This window comes from Amblyomma mixtum, chromosome 1 (genome assembly GCF_055824585.1).
Source record: "Amblyomma mixtum isolate Tamu chromosome 1, ASM5582458v1, whole genome shotgun sequence".
NCBI lineage: Eukaryota > Metazoa > Arthropoda > Arachnida > Ixodida > Ixodidae > Amblyomma > Amblyomma mixtum.
In genome coordinates, this window is record NC_143012.1 from 155,177,261 (window position 1) to 155,196,375 (window position 19,115).

General features: G+C 48.3%; 1 protein-coding gene across 1 annotated transcript in view; it reads right to left on the reverse strand.

The window, feature by feature from the left end:
* Nucleotides 1–1,423: 1,423 nt before the first annotated feature.
* Nucleotides 1,424–19,115, reverse strand: part of eas (ethanolamine kinase 1) — a 48,892-nt gene continuing 31,200 nt past the window's right edge. Inside the window, exons 8-9 of the mRNA XM_089558480.1 lie at nucleotides 13,483–13,556; nucleotides 1,424–10,386 (exon numbers count right to left, since the gene is read on the reverse strand). Coding sequence (XP_089414606.1) covers nucleotides 10,311–10,386; nucleotides 13,483–13,556 — 150 coding nt within the window. The 3' untranslated portion in view covers nucleotides 1,424–10,310. The remainder of the gene's footprint in view (nucleotides 10,387–13,482; nucleotides 13,557–19,115) is intronic.

Sequence of the window (19,115 nt, forward strand, 5' to 3'; positions counted from 1 at the left end):
CACATCTCATTAGCAGGACCTTTAACTTGGCAGACACAAGTGATTACGAGTGGCCACTGCCTTTTGTTGAGGGGGGGGGACACAGTGTTGCTATCTGTACTTTTCTCGGTGAATCTTCCGAGGTGCAAGGTTGCAATGGTCGCTCAAACTCCTTTTGCACAAAGCATAAGGTACGGAGGAAACGGAAGGTACTTCCTCCATTTCCACAAGAATTTAAACACTGAATCGCAAGCAATGGAAGTGTCTCACTGTGCAGCTCACAAATTATTTCTCGTGCAACAGTTTTGCTGAAATTTTCTTTGGCATTTAGTGTAACTAGTAGGTTCAGGTGCATCTTGATTCTTTTCTTGCGTGAAACTAAATTTGGGCTACAATGATTACACTAAATTTAGACTAGAGGTTAAGTAGCAGAGCGTCCGCAATATCCAGAGCTTATTGCCGCTTTTGCTATAACTGGAAAGCAATGCACCACAAACAATAAAGTGACATACTGTCGCACTGCGTATGAGCTGCAACGCACAAGATGTGGTAGGAGCTCAGTTCTCAAACCAATGTGAGCCCAGTGGTTCTGGAAATCGATGCAGTTAACTGTTGACAAGGACAAAGCACGCCAAATTTCTTTGCTAGTTTGGCACTCCATGTGAAGAAGCATTGATGTACTACAAAGCAGGGACCTCAGCTGGTTCACTTTGGACGTTTGTCAAGTCATAAGTGCGATAGTACCTTCAAAGGCATGGTCAGTTCGTGGTGCGGTAATATCCGAAGGGCTTACGAAACAATTATCTCTCGCCCATGTTAGTGGCCCAATAGATTAGGTGCAGCATTCGGGCAGTTTGAACACGTCACTTGTTCATAGGCCACATTATTTTGCCGAGGACCCAGTGAGGTGAACTGAGATTGCTATGGTAGGTTTTGTGCAGGAAATGAGAACTATGCTGAATGCCACTGAAAAACACCTTTTTGTAGCAGCTGGTTTTTAAACTTCTGTGTATCAGGTATACATAAACTCTGTGACCACGTAATGCGTGCTGGCATCATAGCAAGCACAAGTTCAGCCGATTGTGGATACGTTGCCAGCATTTGTTCGTTCTTGGTGCGGAGCAAACCCCCATGCTCTACCATACATACATCTTGGGAATGCCAGGACAAACCAGACAAAAGGTTCACAGTGCCACACCAGACACACGAGCAGTGGGAGAAGGCTCTGACCAGCTACAACATGTACCAGCAAGCCTGGATCGTCCAGCTAGTCCGCAGGTCAGCTGCCGCCAGCGGAGCCCTGGACTAGGGGCCCCGACCACCCGGCCCCTGCGAATTCTTTTGGCTGAATTAAGTTTTCTCTCTTTTCTTTTGCATGCGTGTACACCTGCTGATAGGAAAACACAATCTTTTTTCTTTTTCCATGAAATCAGAGGCACACAAATGAAATGGCAAACAGGTTTATTTACACAGCAGCAGTTGTGTGGTTCAGACAGTGGTCTTCTATTCCTGAGAAAAAAAAGTGGGCACAACCTGTCCAACAAAAGTTTCGGCTAGCTTGCAAGATTTTTTTTTTTTCACAACGAAACGTAAAGGACCGTTCCTTGCATCTGCAGCCAAATCTCTGCAGCTATGCATTTTGTCTTCAAAACACAACTTTGTTCTGTGTTCAACAATGCATCAAATAATTACCACTTGTCAGTGCTGTAGGCTTAGCAATTAACGCCCAAGTTCAGTTTAGCTTTTCCGCTCTACATGAAGAACAAGATTCTAGCATGGTTTCAGCAAATTGAGGCACTCGTCACTTGGTGTCAAAGTTTTTGAGCTCTGAGCAAGCTGGAGGTATCAAGCCTAACCGAATAAGCTGGCTTCGGAAATTTTAAATGCATCCAGGACAACCTACCAAGGTACATTTGCCAACAACAAATGCCGTGAGCCTGTTGTAGGTTGGAGATATGGTCGCACCATAAATGCTGCTGCATACGAGCACTTCCATTGGAACACGACACTAACGACCCACACTGAGCAGGTATGTTTGGCCACTGTGCAACAACTTCTCGACAAATGAACCGCGGAGACACCATGGTTCGCTCTGATCAACGCATGCTCTGCACACAGCAAACGAATGCCAAACACTCTTGCACCCAAAAGAGGCAGCTAGCAAATCATGTTACCACACAGACATCGTCATTGTTTCAGCTTTTTCCTTTAGAAATGCAATCACTGTGATTAAGCTCGCTTCCTTCAAACACAACTTTAAGCCCATGAAAGCAACGATTGTGAGTCACTCCAGAATGCCGTGGTTTCTGCCGCATTAGTTCGAATCCGTTCAGTTCCAGCTTGAAGGATGAAACACAGACAGCATAGAGGGGTATCCACTATCTCTGCTGTCCATGTCCCATAGTTTGGTGTCTTTTCTCTGCACAGACAGCGTTCGTTGGTCAAGCTGACCTAACAAATGAAGTGCAAGTCACTCAATACAAAGGCCCTGCAGCATTAGTTCCACTCATACGTGGCAACACATTCACTATTTCAGGTATACAGAGATTTTTTTTTTTTTTTTTGTGCAGGTGCTTAGAACTTGGTGGCTTGTGACATGCACTTGATGGGTAGGCAAAAACATGCTTTTGTCTTGAGAGGTCACTTTAAATGATGCCCTTATTGCCCTTCACTAATAGCAAGCTATTGCCTGCATATGCCGCAGATCATTGTAAACAAATTCCCTCTAAGTTAGCACAGCATCCTTGCAACAGTTCATTTCACTCTGCATTATACAATTAGATACTATTTAAATCTGCACTGAAGCTCCGCCCACATTCAGGCCCGCCGCACAGAATTCTTCCACAACAAAAAAGTAGTCTGTAGTTAAAACTTTTCTCATCACCCAAACAAGAAACTAACCACAAGAAAAAAATTATAAGCTTTAGAATTTCGATACGTGCATTGTTTGATATAGCCAAACATTAAAAAGCTGATTTCGTTTACTGTTGCAATTGGCACAGTGTTAGCAACTGCCGTTTCTTAAGTTGTATCCTACTATAGCAGCACCTATGAAACCAGTTTATTATTTTTTTCAAATTCACGAGCCAAAGTACAGAATAATTTGTTCGTGGTTGATTTCAAAAAAGTGGTTTTTCAGACGAGAGTGGTGAGGCTAAGCTCAGGGACCTTCTTGTTCCTGCTCATGACAACACCACAGGCAATCAGGAACAGTTTTTGTACACTTTCCCCCCATAAATTTAGTGATTATAAACTCAGTACCTAAGCATTTAATTTCTCTCATGTAGGTGAATACTAGGGACTACTACTTTCCAGTGTGTTCAATGTGAAAACCAATTTTTTAAGCTGAAAACTTTGTGAATGAGTTCATATTTTGCACCAGAGTGGTTGAACTTGTGACATCAATCACAATGTCGCAAAAGTACGTACCTTTCTTTTTTGTTTAATATTTGGATGCTTTTAGCATTTCCCACTCTGTTGATTACGCCACCTTGAAGAAAAACAACTCAAAGAAAAATTTTGCTTTTTGATGCTGTAAGTAGCATTTCTCAGCCAACTTGAGCTAAGCTAATGAACTTTTTTTGTTTGAAAATGCTTGCAGTGCAGAAGCATGTGGAAAGTCTGGACATTTACGCTACGTTCGCCTGCCTTGCTTTCTGTGCCATACCACACATGTTTGGAATCCTTGTTGAAAGATAATTTAACCATCTGGAATCACTTCATACCGGGGGCCATCACTCCATTGAACTGTCTATGGAGTTGAGCTATGTGGGCCTGTTTACGGGCTCCAGAGCCATTACGTACCAGTTTCTCATGCAATGGAGTTCACCAAAAGGACTAATCTTTAAAGGGACACTGAGGAGAAATTGAAGTTGGCTTGTATCGGCAGAATACCAGCTCGTGATTACAAAAATGCCACTCATACTGACAACAAAGCTCTTGTAACATAGAAAAGGGCAAGAACCAAAATACAGGCATCGCCGCCACAGGCCAAACTCGCAAGTACAAGCGTGATGACGTCATAGGACAAAGCAGTGTTGCTGGAACCAATGGTTCTAGCAACTCTAGGACCCGAAAAGCAACAAATCACTGAGGCGCAGCCAATTCATGCGCAAATCTCCTCGACGTCACCAGATGGCGCCACGTGCCCGGCAGATACCCGCGCGCCTGCAGCATCGGGACCAATCAGCGCCCGCTTACCGGCGTTAGGGGGGCTCCCAGTATTCCGCTAGCGGTAACAAGGTACACGGTATGCTAAAGGTGTCTATTTTGCGAGAACTTCGTTGATGACTTCGAGAACGAGATCTATCGTAACGCTGGCAAAACGCCACTGCAAACGTAAGCGAAGCGACTGTAGCAACGGCCGCAATAGCCGATAGATGCCTTCAACGTTCGGCCGGCGGTAGCTTTCGTTTCGGCTGCTGCTAGGCCGCACTGCTGGCTGCCAGAAATCACGGAGTCTGCGTTACGTCATGTGCACGTCATGTATCACGTCACTTAGTCCTGTGTCGTCATAGGAGAATCCCAAGTTTGAATCAGAGCGGCTGGAAAAACTTTTTCAACTTCGAATCCAAATTTCTTAGAAATAAATGCATCTTTCGCTGCCGGCCAAGTGGCAACAAAGCCATGACATGCCGAACTATCGGATTTTGGTATCAAAAAAATATTAATAGTGCTCTCCTCACTGTCCCTTTAATATAACACCAATGCAAAAACGCAGTGTACTGGCAAGAGCCGCTCAGTGCAAAATTGTTCAGTTCTCTTTCAGAGTGTTTCAGGTTGCCACAGAGAACAAGCGGCCAGCATGTCTTGAAGGAGAATACTACAGAGAGGGCGCTGCACAAATGGCATAGCATTCTGCAAGTGCCTTCCATATGTGTGCACAGGCCACGAGCTCTAGCTATGCCACTTATCCGCTTGTTGGGAACAAGCACTGTGGCAACAGAAGGAAGATAGCTGGGGGGGTGTCTTGAGATAATGAAACCAGTAAATGCTCCAATAGGATTACAAAAAGCAGAGGCTACTGTAGGTGATGGCTTACAAATAAGGTTCACGTAATAAACGCAATATGCCATGTTTACTCTCATACTGGTCAATATGCCACATAGGTCAACCACTTCAGGAACCGTAAAAAAAGGGAATGCTGTACAGTTCAACCAGCAGAAGCTCCAAGCCACCAACACTCAATTAAGGCGACAGGCACAGCGCACTGCATATCGGAATTGCAGCAGCGATCCCCCATTATGCATTTGAAAGGTTGGCATTGTTGCTGCATGTGAAAAGACACAGTCGCTATGACACCTGACCCACATTTCAGGGACGAAGACATGTGCTGCTATACAATTTTTCGACGCTTCTGCATGTAATGTGACAACTCACTTAAATGATGCCAGCGACGGCTACCATGTCCAGAAGGCATGACTCACCGTGCAGCTGAGCAACTCATCTCATTTTTAAGACTAGAGCTCCAAAGTGCAAGGTTGGTGTGCTGTTGGGTAGTGTGCTTATCTTCGTATTGGACTTATACGGGGATCTTTTGAGTGGGTCTTTTGAAAAAGAACCAGGAGGTGAAATATTTACACAGTAACGATGGTGGCAATTACCGTGAAGTGCTCGAAGGCATCCAGAACCATCATCTTCCTGAGCAGCAGTGTTGTTGGCATTAATATCTTCCGCTTCCTCTTTTGCGTCTGCTGCTGGGTTTGCACCTCACCTTGGCTGTGATTTGCATGTTGGTTGGCCCCCCAAGTTTTAAGAACACATAAAGAAAAACAGGTCAATCTATACACAAATAAATATGGCAGGTTGTTAAAGTAAGAATACAACAGTACACACGAAAAAAAAACTACAAATTGTGGTTGTGAGAAACACGTAATGTGGACCTACGTGCATTGTTTGGACATCTTCCTCAAACATGCGTTAATCAACTTCCCGCAAAATAAACACCGATTTCAATTTGACACCTCCGATGTCTCATTCCTCGTCTAGTCCTCTTTTATGGTGTTTATTCCCATCATGGTTCGATAAAACATATTCCTGGCTTGGTTGGTCTGTTCTACTGATATAAAATCTACCAGTGTGGCTAAACGCACACCGTAGAATGCACAGCAGACAGGAGCCACAGTGAATCATGTGAACCATGGTGACATCCTATCTACTGTGTGCTCTGTGTTTTGAACCGGGCTGTCCGATCTTACGTCATCATCCTTGCCACATTTAGGAGGACGCCAATCAGGCTTACCTAGGGGGACCAGTGCTTGTGTTTTCTCACCCTGCTGACCATTACCAGCTCCATGCAAAACACCTTCATCTAAGAAGGAGGTGTGGCCACAACAGTCCTGAGGTGGGGGGTACACAACTGACACTCTTGTTTCCAAAGCTCAAGTTTAGCTACTCTTGCCCTCTTGCTTAGCAGATGTACACAACTACTTGAGCAAACAGCCTGAAAAACGGGCAGCGAGCCTTCACACTCCATCCACTGGGCACTAGTAAAAAAATAGTTCTCGTGCAAACATGCACACGAGGGGTCCCGGAGAAGCAATAAAGGAGAGGGTCTGTAGCGATGGTGCAATGGGCAACATGCTTTAAAGCTCCTTAGTCTGAAAGGTGTTTTATACAACATCTACAGAATAGTAGCAACACACACAATATGCGTACGCGTCACCCTCCTTGAGGTTCTCAAAGCTTGCCCCACATAGTGGAAACCAGGACCAGAGTTGCAAACACAAGCTCTGCGCAACTCCCCTCTGAGGGCGCCTGTGCTGACCAGCAGCAGTTGGCAAATCATGTCAGCAAATCACAAAGCGTGGACAGGCCGGACACGTTATGGGCAATCCCGGTAGCCACCACAGCACATTAATGCAAGCACACTGACAACATTGGTGAAACCAGCACCAGAACAAAGTCGTACTCCAGTCTCGCTGCCCTACCACATGCCACACGAAAGACACTCAGTCAACTGCTAGATGCAGCGAGAACAACACGACAGCATCTACAATGCTGGCTCCATGCAGATTCGACACAACTGACTCCAACAGGCCCAACAGCCATGCACAAAGCTACAGAAGGCGGTCACATGCACTGTCACGTGCCAACAGTGCGGCCACATTGCAGCATTACACTGCAGTACAGCAAGCAGGTGGCATTCAGCACTGCACAGCGCACGCACACAGATCAGGCTGCGTAACAAAATTAGTCTCGCACACCTCGAAGCGACATTTTGGAAAAGTCAGTGCCCAAAAATTTGCTCACCACTTCCATGACTCAACGCGAGCTTTCACCCAATTTCACCCAAAACAAAACACTTCACCTTTCCAAGGATTTCTGTGGGTCCATTGTCAAACACACCAAGCCTAACCAGCTGATATGACTGCTATTGCCTCCAGCACATTACCCTGCTGTCTTAACATACCGCTTTCACCACAGACCATACTTGGGATGGCACTGAACCGTTTAAACAGGGCACAAAGAGGTGGGGCTCCACCCGACTGATGAACTTTCTGGCGGGACACTGCGCAAATGTCGTTCCTTTTCTTTGGTTAAAGAAATGCTTAGCATAAGTGAAGTGCCTCTCTCCGACAGTTGTCCATAATCCTGGCCCTGCAACAAGCGGCTGTACCTAGTTCAACACGACAAAGGAAGTCATGCCAGTGCCACGAACACATGCGAACTAGTGCTGGTTGGGCCATCAGTTCAGCAATATGCCCACAGGGAAAGCTGAATACCACTGTAAGTGACCTTTTTGTTCAAAAATACTGGGCTGCCAGCTTTAGAGGGCAGAGAAACACAAGACATTGGCCAGAGGATGAGCATCCGAGTTTCACAATGTTTCACAGCTCTCGTGACTAGCTAAAGGAGAACATGCATGTGCGTGGTAGTACTGTTCTCCTAATTCATTCGGAGACCTGCTTTTGCAGCAGTTTCACACATTAATACACGCGCATTGACCGCAAAACAATGCAGCCTTTTGTCTTCAAACAGTCTCTACGATAACCTTCGACAATTCGATGCATGCACTCTGCCGCAGTCAGTTTCCAACTATCACAACAACAGCATTGAAAATAACTTTTCTAAAACGTACCACTGCAAATACTTTTCCCAGCAGAAAATACCCACACTGCAAACTGCAGCTACTCTTACGTCATAGCGCGCAAGCTACAAATTTTTCACACAAGTCTCATATGTGGAGGATCTTGATCAAGAATGCACTTCATATACATGCAAGCACACTGGTGACTGAGAACAGTGTGACGACCAATATACTGTGCTTGCTGGCATCCCAACAACATTAACACCATGATATGGTCACGTCTCGCTTCACTTCATTTATATATTGTGCGTGCACTTTTGTGAAATGTGGACCCACACTGGGTCCAGCATCACAGCCTGTTTCTTGGTTACAAAAGGAGTAAAAAATGAAAGAGCAGCCACCAGTTTTGAAGCCGCATTTCAGCACCAAAAACTGGTGGCTGAAGGTAAGTACAGGTGGCAAAAACCCATGCAGCTGTGTGCAAAACATCACACGGCTGCCTGTATGGTCTATCAAGGTTTCGAAAAATGCATTTTGCTTTCCGGTGAACTGACGTGAATTGCAATTAAAAGCAACCTAAATCCGATTAAACCTAGAGCTGCCTTAAAGGGGCCCTGAAGCACTCTTCGTCGATTGCAAAATATGCCTTGGAAACTGTCAGGCAGCACGCCTATAGCTTCCAGCGCTCACCCACTGGGATGTCACTGTCCTGGTCCTTATTTTTAATAATGCCATATAAGTAATGACGTCTTAGAAGCAAATATAGGCGGAGGAATTAAGATTGCTCTAGGGCTTCTTCAAGTATTAATGAGCACTCCTTGTACAGTGCACCTGTGCGGACCACTGCAGCATGGATAACAAATCAAGGCCAGGGAATGTACGCTCCGATTACCCCAGATCCCACCTTCTGTTGTCAAATGCCTGCACGCGTTTATAAGACCACAGAACAAAATGTGGCACAACTTTTCTTGCTTTGGGATAACAGCTTAAAAAGAATCAAATGAAATGAAGAAACAAACTCGCATTACAAACCACCTCTCTACACAAAGCTTTCTTGTTTCTGAAATGGCGCTGCTGCCACTGGTGCACTGTAGGTTCGATTTGCCAAACTGTCAGTTCAAACTGCACATGTGACACGAACTGCAATGGCCCCCGATGGCCTCTTACACCTTAAAGCTATAGCAAAAGAAGAGAAAAAGGCATCAAAAAAACAAGCTCCATAACAACTGACATACGTACAACAATATAACGTGATAAAAATTATTACAACAACAACAAAAATTCAATTACAGAAAATCAACGGCAGTCGCCAAAAGCAACAATGAAATCATGAGGGAACTGCTGCACTTTTAGAGCAACTCTCAAAACACTCTCGCTGGGGTCACACACACAACAGACTTTGCGGCCAAGCTCAGGGTAAACGGTGAGCACCAAACGGCCCAAAAATAGGTCTCCCTCGTAATAAAGACGCACCAGACTATAAAGGTCGCCTATGTAAAGCATGTGTTTCAGTGTAACGCAGGAACAGCAGAAAATAAATGTTATAATACATTAACAACGCAGTCCAAGTGTTGACCCCATATCAGCGGACATTTGCAGTCAGAAATCTAGGGTCAGCTTTCATCCCATTAAAGCCAATGAAACTTTCCAGCGTATACTGCTGGGCTATCGTGTTAACCCAGAGGCAGCAACTTGCAAAGTTTGAGTGCGTGTGATGCCTTCCATGTTTCAAAACACTTTTAACTGCAAGAATTAAGGAGTAACTCCCTCATTTTTCCTATAACAAAAAAGGAGGTCGGCACATGAAAAAGACTTTAAAGACGTACGGAGCCACACATTGGAATTTTGATGTCGGTAAAAATGAAAGAAAGCAAGTACAATCGGGATGAAGGACCACGTCACTGGGCTCAATGGCTGCCCCCATCTGGCCATGCTTGCCCATCTCCTGATCATCACAAAAGTAAACACCCTTTCCGTCCATCGCAAACTAAGTACTCTGGGCTCGGGCAGCAGTAACACACACAATGCGAGGATTGAGTAAGGCACTGGAAAACCAGACCCATGAAGAACTGAAAATAAACAGCTTGTAGCAAAAATATCCGGTACATTCTTTGTCTCGTCGTAGAGCTAAGCGAAAGTACAGCCCCACTGCCAGTTCAGACACACACACAGTGGCAAGGGGTGGGGCCCTGAGAGGCAGTGAGGTGCGGTGGTGACCAACCACAGATGAGACCATTGTGGGCAGCCAGTCGAGGTAGGACGTGTGGAGAGGGGGCAGGGCTGCTGCCCCGACTAGCCACTCCTAGGAGGACGGCAGCTGCATGTCCATGAACTCGGCCTTGTGCCTCCTGTACATGTCCAGACGCTCCAGGGCAAACCTGGCGGAGAGCAGCAGAACGGTGTTCTCGGCTAACACAGCCTCCTACCCATTGTTCTAGACGATTAAGGTAGAGGGCTCACTGGATACTAGGGCCATTTTTTTTTACCTACACTGGCTACACTGGTGTAGCCAGTGTATCATGATTTCTTGATACACTTGCTACACCAGTGTAGCCAGTGTAGGTAAAAAAAATGGCCCTACTGAAAGGCCACTGAAAAAGCGAAGGTAAATTACGATGTTTCACAAGGCTGCACCAGATTATTGATCATGGTTGGTAAGTGACTCGAGTCTTATCTTCAATTTCTACGCCTGACCAGATGAATTTTCATAGAGACCTCGACTGTTTTGCTGGAATTTTTGTGAACTCTATGGGACCCCTCAAAAAGAAGCAGATGTTTGTATCAATGACCTTCCTGCCAGCGAGGAAAGACATGCAGCAGTACAGTGCAATGGTTGCTTGCGATATCAGCCAGGGCCAATCATCAAGAGAGCAAAGAAGAATGCGAACTGTTGGATCTCGTGCAAGGTTGCACGTTCCCAGCTAAGGGGTCATGACAGCTGAAGCCTAGCAGAAGCAAATGAGCCCTTCTGAAGGTTACAGCAGTGACCCCCAGAGCAACAGGGTCACTTCTGGGAGCAACTTTACTGTAATCCCGCTGTGACCTCTTCAGGTGGCAAATGACCTGTTATGATTAGGCGTACAAGCAGGTGCTGCCAGGTACCTGGTCCATTGTGACCAGCTAGAGAGGAGTTGACGATCACACGTTGAGTATGTGTGCAATATGCAGTGGCTGCGAGTTGACAGTGGGCAGACCGCAGGGTAGCCACTCGTTGAGCATGTGCAGATCATGTGGTGGCTGCACGTTAACTATGCGTGGGACATACAGTGGCTGTGCGTCGAGCACAAGCAGACCACATGGTGGCCACGTGTTGACCATGTGTGGAATATGCAGTAACAGTCTTGAGCACATGCAGCCTGCACGGCGGCTGTGAGCTGAGCATGTGTGGATGACGTGGCGGTGACAGCAGTGCTTTATGGTGTCTCTGTTCATGTTCATTGTTCCACTGTGAATGTAAGCATGGTGGCCATGCAATGACCATGCAATAGCGGTGTGTTGAACACATGGAGACTGTGGGGTAAATGTGCGTTAAAGCAGATGTGCACCACATGGTGGCTTTGTGTTGACCATGTGCGGACCGTGTGGTAGCAGTGTGTTCGAGCACAAACAGAACACACAGTTGCTGCATGCTGAGTATGTGCAGGCCATGTGGTGGCAGCTTGCTAACCAGGCCATGAGGTGGCTGCGTGAAGTACATGCACACCACGTGGTGGCCATGTGTTGACCATGTGCAGTGGCTGTGCATTCAGGATGTGCAGACACGTGATGGTGTTGACCATGTGCAGACAGTGTGGTGGCTGCACTGGGCACATGCGGACCACATGATGTTTTTGAAAAACTGGTACAGTCAAGCCCACTTATAACAATATTCAAGTGCCATGGAAATACCATTGTTATAACCAATAATTGTTATGACAGGGTTGTGCCGAAAAAAAATAAAAGATGACAAACTTCAGAGCATTTGTTGACAGTAAATACCCGGAGGGGTTTGATTGTTCTAATGCCTGTAAAAGCTCGTTAATTCGAACTTCAGGGAACCGGAACAATGTTCACCGACGACAAAAGCACCGCCATCACTGCGCCGCTGGTGGGAGCTTCGCGCACCTCCACGCCACAGGAATGAGGCCGGCTTTCCGGAAGTGATTCTTATGGGAAATTCAAGAAGCATGCAGAACTAAGGGTGCGGTGACAGCTGACAAGAGAAAAAACCATGCTGGCTGCATGCACGCGCACTGCACCGACTGATTGGGGGTACGCATGGCGTGCGTAGCCAATGCAGCAACGCAGCAGCTCTCCTGACGTGATGACGCCTGCCTCTTTTGCTTTTGTGGCGTTGCTGCGCCAGCTTAGCACTTTTGTGTTGTAAGCATGGTTTTGCTGGTGTGGTTGTAGCATTTCCTTCTTTTTTTTTCTATAATGGTTGACACTCAATTACCAGATTTAATTGTTATAACCAATAATGTGCCCTGACAGCATTGCTATAAGCAGTTTATTTTACCATAGAACACATGGCAAAGCTGATGATGCCATGACTGACCATTGTTATATCCAATATATTGTTATAACCAGTATTGTTATAAGTGGACTTGACTGTACAGTCTTGGCAGCCCGTCTGCAAATCCCCAAGACTTGTAAGAATATTGATGAACCCTATAACTGCAATGCATATTTTACTTTCAATGCTGCAGTTGAAAATTTACACACAATAAGCTTGTATGTAAGGATGGTGTTTCTCACTTGTGAAGTGAATGGCCTGCACCAGTTGAAAGTGAGCCAAACTTCTGTTGGCCTCCTCTCGTTATCTGGCAGTGCATGGCACATTAATGTGCTTCAAGGAATCAACCGACTGCTCACTGTTTGCAAAGAACCTACACTGATGACAATGCCCATTTACCTTCTGCCATGCCACAAAGTGAAATGGCCCCAAATGAAAACGCCAAGCACTGGACAACAAATGCTTGTGCTCACAGCAACATGTTTTGAAATGGCACTTGCACTGATGCATATAGATCCCGTTGCATGGTAACACCACTTGAAAGAAAATCCCATCATGGTGAGACAAATTAACCTGCTTTGCTTGCCTTTTCTCTGGCCTTGTTTAACCTTTGTGCATGGCGTGGTTTGATGGAGTGGAGAAACTCAAAGTGCTCATCACGGTACGGCTAACCTGTGTGACCTACCAAATCATCCAGTTTTCAGTGCAAAGTTTGAAACAGAGAAAGACTAGTGCCAGACCATGCACACCACAAGAGAAGTATGAAGACGAGACACAAGCGCTTGTGTCTTGTCTTCGTTCTTCTCATGTGGTGTGCATGGTTTGGCACTAGTCTTTCTCTGTTTCAAGTATGCACAAACTAGCCCAAAAGGAGGTGTTAATTCAGTGCAATGTGTCCGTAGAGCACACAGATGGTTCTGAGAGACAGGCTCAGTATGAGCACATCGTGGAAACGAAAAAAAAAGACAGGATGGCTCACTGGAGGAAGTCAAACTTGATGGTGGAATGAGCAGCCTGGATGAGTGCCCAGAGGCTCCACAGCATGCATGAAGCCTGCAACAACACAATGCAGCACAGTCAAGCTCGTATTCTTTTTTCGATAAAAGAAAAGCATACTATCACAGACTACACTGCAAGAACTGAAAAAAAAAAAAAAAACTGAACTGGAAAACATTCATGAATGCAGCTCAACTCATTGCACACTTGACACAATCAGCTGGCAGCAAGAGTTAGCCAGCAGTGCTCACAAGCTGCAGTGAGGAATGCACAAGAAACTAGGCGCACCATCTTTCACAGAAATGAAATGTACTCTTTAAACTAAATTTTATTCAATCAAACATGGCCACATACATCTGCTAGCTTTGAAAAGCTTCCAACAGGGCATATGGCTGCATTCTAAAGTGATTTTCACAACTACATACATAATGCTAATAATTCTACCAACGTGCACATCTATAGCAAGCTCTGAGGGGCAGGATCACAAAGAAAGCATACAACACAGCATTTATGATCACCCAAAGGTTGACTTTATCAAGGCTCAAGCATTAAATTCTGTAAGAATTTCCCCTTTGGATAATTCAAGATTTCAGTTCTGTACAGTAAAACCTTGCTAATTTTACCCCTGTTAATTTAGATAATTTGAACAGCCAGCGCGGTTCCATCCAATGCCCCTGCAAGTCTAAGATTCGAGAACAATTTTGCAACTATTCTTAAAGGAAGTGTCTAATTTGACATGAACCTCCAAATTTCTGATAAAACATAACCAAATCTTGGACCAAAGCTAACATGTCCTTGCAGCACCTGAGGCACCGTATGAAAAAGCTGCCGACTCACAGCGCAGCACAACAGCTTCTCAATTAAAGTGAATGCAACTTTTTCTCCCTTAAATGGTTCAGGGGCTCACTAGTTGCAATGCACATAGCGTAAAGAATCCTTACAATCACTCTACTCACATTAGTGGTTATGTGGAAACATTTATGAGAATCAAAAGTGGGTAAATACGCTCCGACAATCTATGTTGCCACGTCTGTTTGCGGGGTTTTGTCTCTCGTACAATACGTTTCCTACCACCAGAATGTGCGTGAGATTGTTGAGAACCATGTATGGCTCAGGTGAAATGATGCCTTGTAAAGGAAGGAAAAGCTTCTGACGGATATATAAATAAACTCTTGTGACTCTTGTGACAAGAGCCAAGGTATGTAGCCACTGTCAAGGCAGTACTTAGGCCCAGCTGCTACTCAAACATACAGGGCACGATGCCAGTACCCACTGTGCATTTTTTTTCTTTATGTTATTTTGTCGTTTTGTCTGCTATTTGGTCGTATTGATACGTGGCGGCTAGAAGCAGCAATAGAAACAGCAGAGGTAATCTGCTACGCAAGGGACCGACGGCTTGAAGTAGACTCACAGCACACAAGCTCGCACCTCAGCGTCGTCTTCGTAACGAAACCACTTCGTCGTCCTCCCAGCGTCCGTAGCATGACCCCCCTCGCGGCAAAAGCACCGTCCCGGTGCGCACTACACAGGCCAGCTAGACGGCGAGTTGTAAGGTTTGAGGCGGGACACATGGACGATGTCGGTGCGGGGTGCAGCGGCCGGGGATGGCGGATGTAGCGGGGTGATCTCGTAAGTCACCGCGGTCACCGGACGTACGACCCGATAAGGGCCTGTATATCGGGGAAGCAGTTTTTCACAAAGGCCCACACGGCGGGAAGGGACCCAGAGTAAAACAAGAGAACCAGGAGAGTAGGTGACTTCATGACGGCGACAGTCATGACGTCGTTTCTGATTGACTTGGGAGGCTGACAGCCGCTGGCGGGCGACAAGACGGGCAGCGTCGGCGCGAGCGATGGCGTCCCGAGCGTAAGGACTCGTGGAGGCGGTGGCGGGCAGCACACTGTCGAAGGGCAGCAATGGATCGCGGCCAAAGAGAAGATAAAAAGGCGAGAAACCGGCTGTATCGTGACGCGTAGAATTGTAGGCGAAGGTAACAAATGGGAGGCTAATATCCCAGTCGCGGTGATGGTCGGAGACGTACATGGAAATCATGTTGGTGAGGGTACGGTTCAGACGTTCAGTGAGCCCGTTCGTCTGCGGATGGTAGGCCGTGGCGAATTGGTGACGGACGGAGCAGAAGCGGAGCAGTTCGGCGACCACTTTGGAAAGAAAGCAGCGGCCGCGATCGGTGAGCAGGTGACGGGGAGCACCGTGGTGGAGTATGACGTCGTGCAGGAGAAAGTCAGCGACATCAGTTGCGCAGCTGGTTGGGATCGCTCGCGTAATAGCGTAGCGCGTGGAGTAGTCCGTTGCGACCGCGATCCATTTGTTTCCCATAGCAGACACCGGAAAAGGGCCGAGCAGGTCGAGGCCGACACGGGAAAACGGGTCTTCGGGGATGGGAATCGGCTGAAGGTGTCCGGGAGGGAGAACCGAGGGCGTCTTCCGTCGTTGGCACAGCTCGCAAGCGGCCACATAACGGCGGACAGAACGGTATAGACCGGGCCAAAAGAAGCGGCGGCGCACGCTGTCGTAGGTGCGGGAGACTCCAAGATGACCGGCCGTGGGAACGTCATGAAGCTGCTCAAGGACGCTGCGGCGCAGGTGTTGCGGGACCACGAGCAAGAGGTCAGCGCCGTCAGGCCGCATATTGCGCCGGTAGAGGGCGTTCTCATGGAGCACAAACGGGGCGAGGGACGCATCACAGCGGTTGGCAGTGAGGCGGTCGATGAGGGAACGTAGCGAAGAATCCAAGTGCTGTTCGTGCGCAATGTTGCGGAAGGCCGAGATGGATAAGACGCAGGCGTCAGCCTCGCATTCGTTGGAGGAAGGCGCATCGACAGGGTAACGGGACAAGCAATCCGCGTCCTGGTGCAAGCGGCCGGACTTGTGGACGACACAAAATGTGTACTCTTGAAGGCGAAGAGCCCAGCGCCCCAGCCGGCCTGTAGGGTCTTTGAGCGAAGAAAGCCAGCATAAGGCGTGGTGATCCGTGATAACAGAGAAAGGGTGCCCAAACAAGTAAGGGCGGAATTTTGCAATAGCCCAAACCAGGGCGAGGCATTCCCGCTCGGTGATAGAATAGTTGCGCTCTGACACAGAAAGGAGACGGCTGGCGTACGCAATAACGCGAAGCTTGTTGCGTTGCCGCTGAGCAAGTAGGGCACCAATGCCATGGCCGCTCGCATCGGTCCGAAGTTCCGTAGGGGCTGAAGGATCAAAGTGAGCCAACACAGGTGGAGCAGTGAGGGCATTGATAAGGGCTCTGAAGGCGTCAGCTTGGGGGGGTCCCCAAGAGAACGGGATGTCCTTCTTGAGGAGCGTGGTAAGAGGTCGGGCTATTTCCGCAAAGTTCTGGATGAACCGGCGGAAATAGGAACAGAGGCCGAGAAAGCTGCGCACATCACCGGAGGAGCGCGGCGTAGGAAATGAACGCACGGCACGGACCTTGTCGGGGTCGGGGTGGATCCCAGCAGAATCGACCAAGTGGCCAAGGACCTTGAGCTGTCGGCGGCCGAAGGTACATTTCTTCGAGTTCAGTTGAAGACCAGCGCGACGGAAGACGGCAAGGATGGCTGAAAGACGATGAAGATGGCTTTGGAATGTGGACGAAAAAACAATCACGTCATCTAAGTAGCAGAGGCATGTCGTCCACTTAAAACCGCGCAGGAGGGAGTCCATCATGTGCTCGAAGGTGGCAGGGGCATTGCACAGGCCAAAAGGCATGACTTTAAACTGGTACAGGCCGTCCGGGGTGACAAAGGCGGTTTTCTCCCGATCCCGTTCATCGACAGCGATCTGCCAGTACCCTGAGCGAAGATCGATGGAGGAAAAGTAACTGGCGCCGTGCAAGCAGTCGAGAGCGTCGTCAATTCGGGGCAAAGGGTAGACGTCTTTCTTTGTGACGGCATTCAGATGGCGGTAATCGACGCAGAATCGCCAAGTTTGATCTTTCTTTTTAACAAGCACGACAGGGGACGCCCAAGGACTACTCGAAGGCTCGATGATGTTGCGGGCCAGCATCTTGTCCACTTCTGCCTGAATAACACGGCGCTCTGCGAGGGAGACCCTATAGGGCCGTCTGTGAATAGGGCGGGCCTCGCCGGTGTCAATGCGGTGGGCGACAACAGAGGTTTGACCCAAGGGACGGTCCCCAAAGTCAAAAATATCACTGTAGGAGGACAAGAGACTGTGAAGAGCTGTAGAATCAGCAGAGGGTAGATCGGCCGCTATCATCCGGGAAATAGAATCCTCACTGGAGGGCTGCGATGTAGGGACATTAGATGCGGCAGTCGTTGGGTCAGGAGCCAGGACAGAGACTGTGCAATCGGTCAATGGGGACAGATCAGCAAGTGAAATGCCGGTCGGAAGTACCTGAGGGGACAGGCTGAAGTTGAGGACAGGGAGGCAGGTGCAGTTGTTGGTGATGTGGACAATGGTGTGGGGAAAGAGGACGTTACGGTTCAGAATCACAGCGGTGATAGGGCAGGCGACGTAGTCTCCATCAGGGACGGGAGGAGAAGGCGACATAGGGATGTAGACAGCAGCTTGTGGCGGGAGACGAGCAAACTCGGTGGACTGAAGGCGAGGTGAGCTGGTGGAGTCGTCATTGCACAGGGGCAGATCCAATCGGAGAAGGCCTGAGGAACAGTCAATAAGAGCTGAATGGGCGGTTAAAAAGTCAAGGCCAAGGATTATGTCCTGAGGGCACCTGGTCAGGACGGTGAACAGAACAGGTATATGACGTCCGGCAATGCTGACTCTCGCAGTGCACATTCCAATCACGGCAGCGGGGCGGCCATCGGCGACGCGAACCGTGGACATGGCGGCAGGCGTTAAAACTTTCTTCAGACGGCGGCGCAAAGAAGAGCTTAGGACTGACACTTGGGCGCCAGTATCAATGAGGGCAAGGACCGGGACACCATCCACGAGAACATTCAAGAGATTACGTTGGGCAGCGGGGGTCAAGAGAGGATTTTCAGGCCGGGTCAATGATGCAGCGTCACCTCCGGGGGCTGCATCGGCTAGTTTTCCGAGAAGTGGCGGGAGGTCGAAGGAGAAGGGCTGCGGCGTGTGGTAGGAGAACGGGAGCGGCTGGACCCACGAGCTTGCGGAGCGGGCTCGTCACGGAGCGGATCGGGACGGGGGGTGAAGCGGCGCGGGCCGTAGACGTTGCGGCGGTCGACGAAGGAGTAGGGGCGAGGTGGCGGGGACCAACGGCTGCGGCAGTGACGGGAGATGTGTCCGACGCGAGAGCAGGTAAAACAGATCGGCCTGTCATCAGAGGTACGCCATTCGGCAGGATTGTGATATCGGTACCGAGGCGAGAAGCTGCGACTGTAAGTGGCAGCTGCGATCACTGGAGGGTCCGGGCTGGCATGAGCGGTGTCCACGACGCGAGAAGGGACGGCCATGTTCGCAACCTCCTGTCGAACGACGGCTTGGATGAGGGCCAAGGTGTTGTCCGGCAGTGGCAAGGAAGAAACAGCGGGCGTCATCGCCTCCAGTTCGCGGCGCACGATACGGGTTAAGTTAGCCGGGTCGGAAGGCTGCCGCAATGTTGGCAGATCTTCACAGGAGGAGCTAGCAGCAGTGTTCGGCAGCCGGTCAAAACGG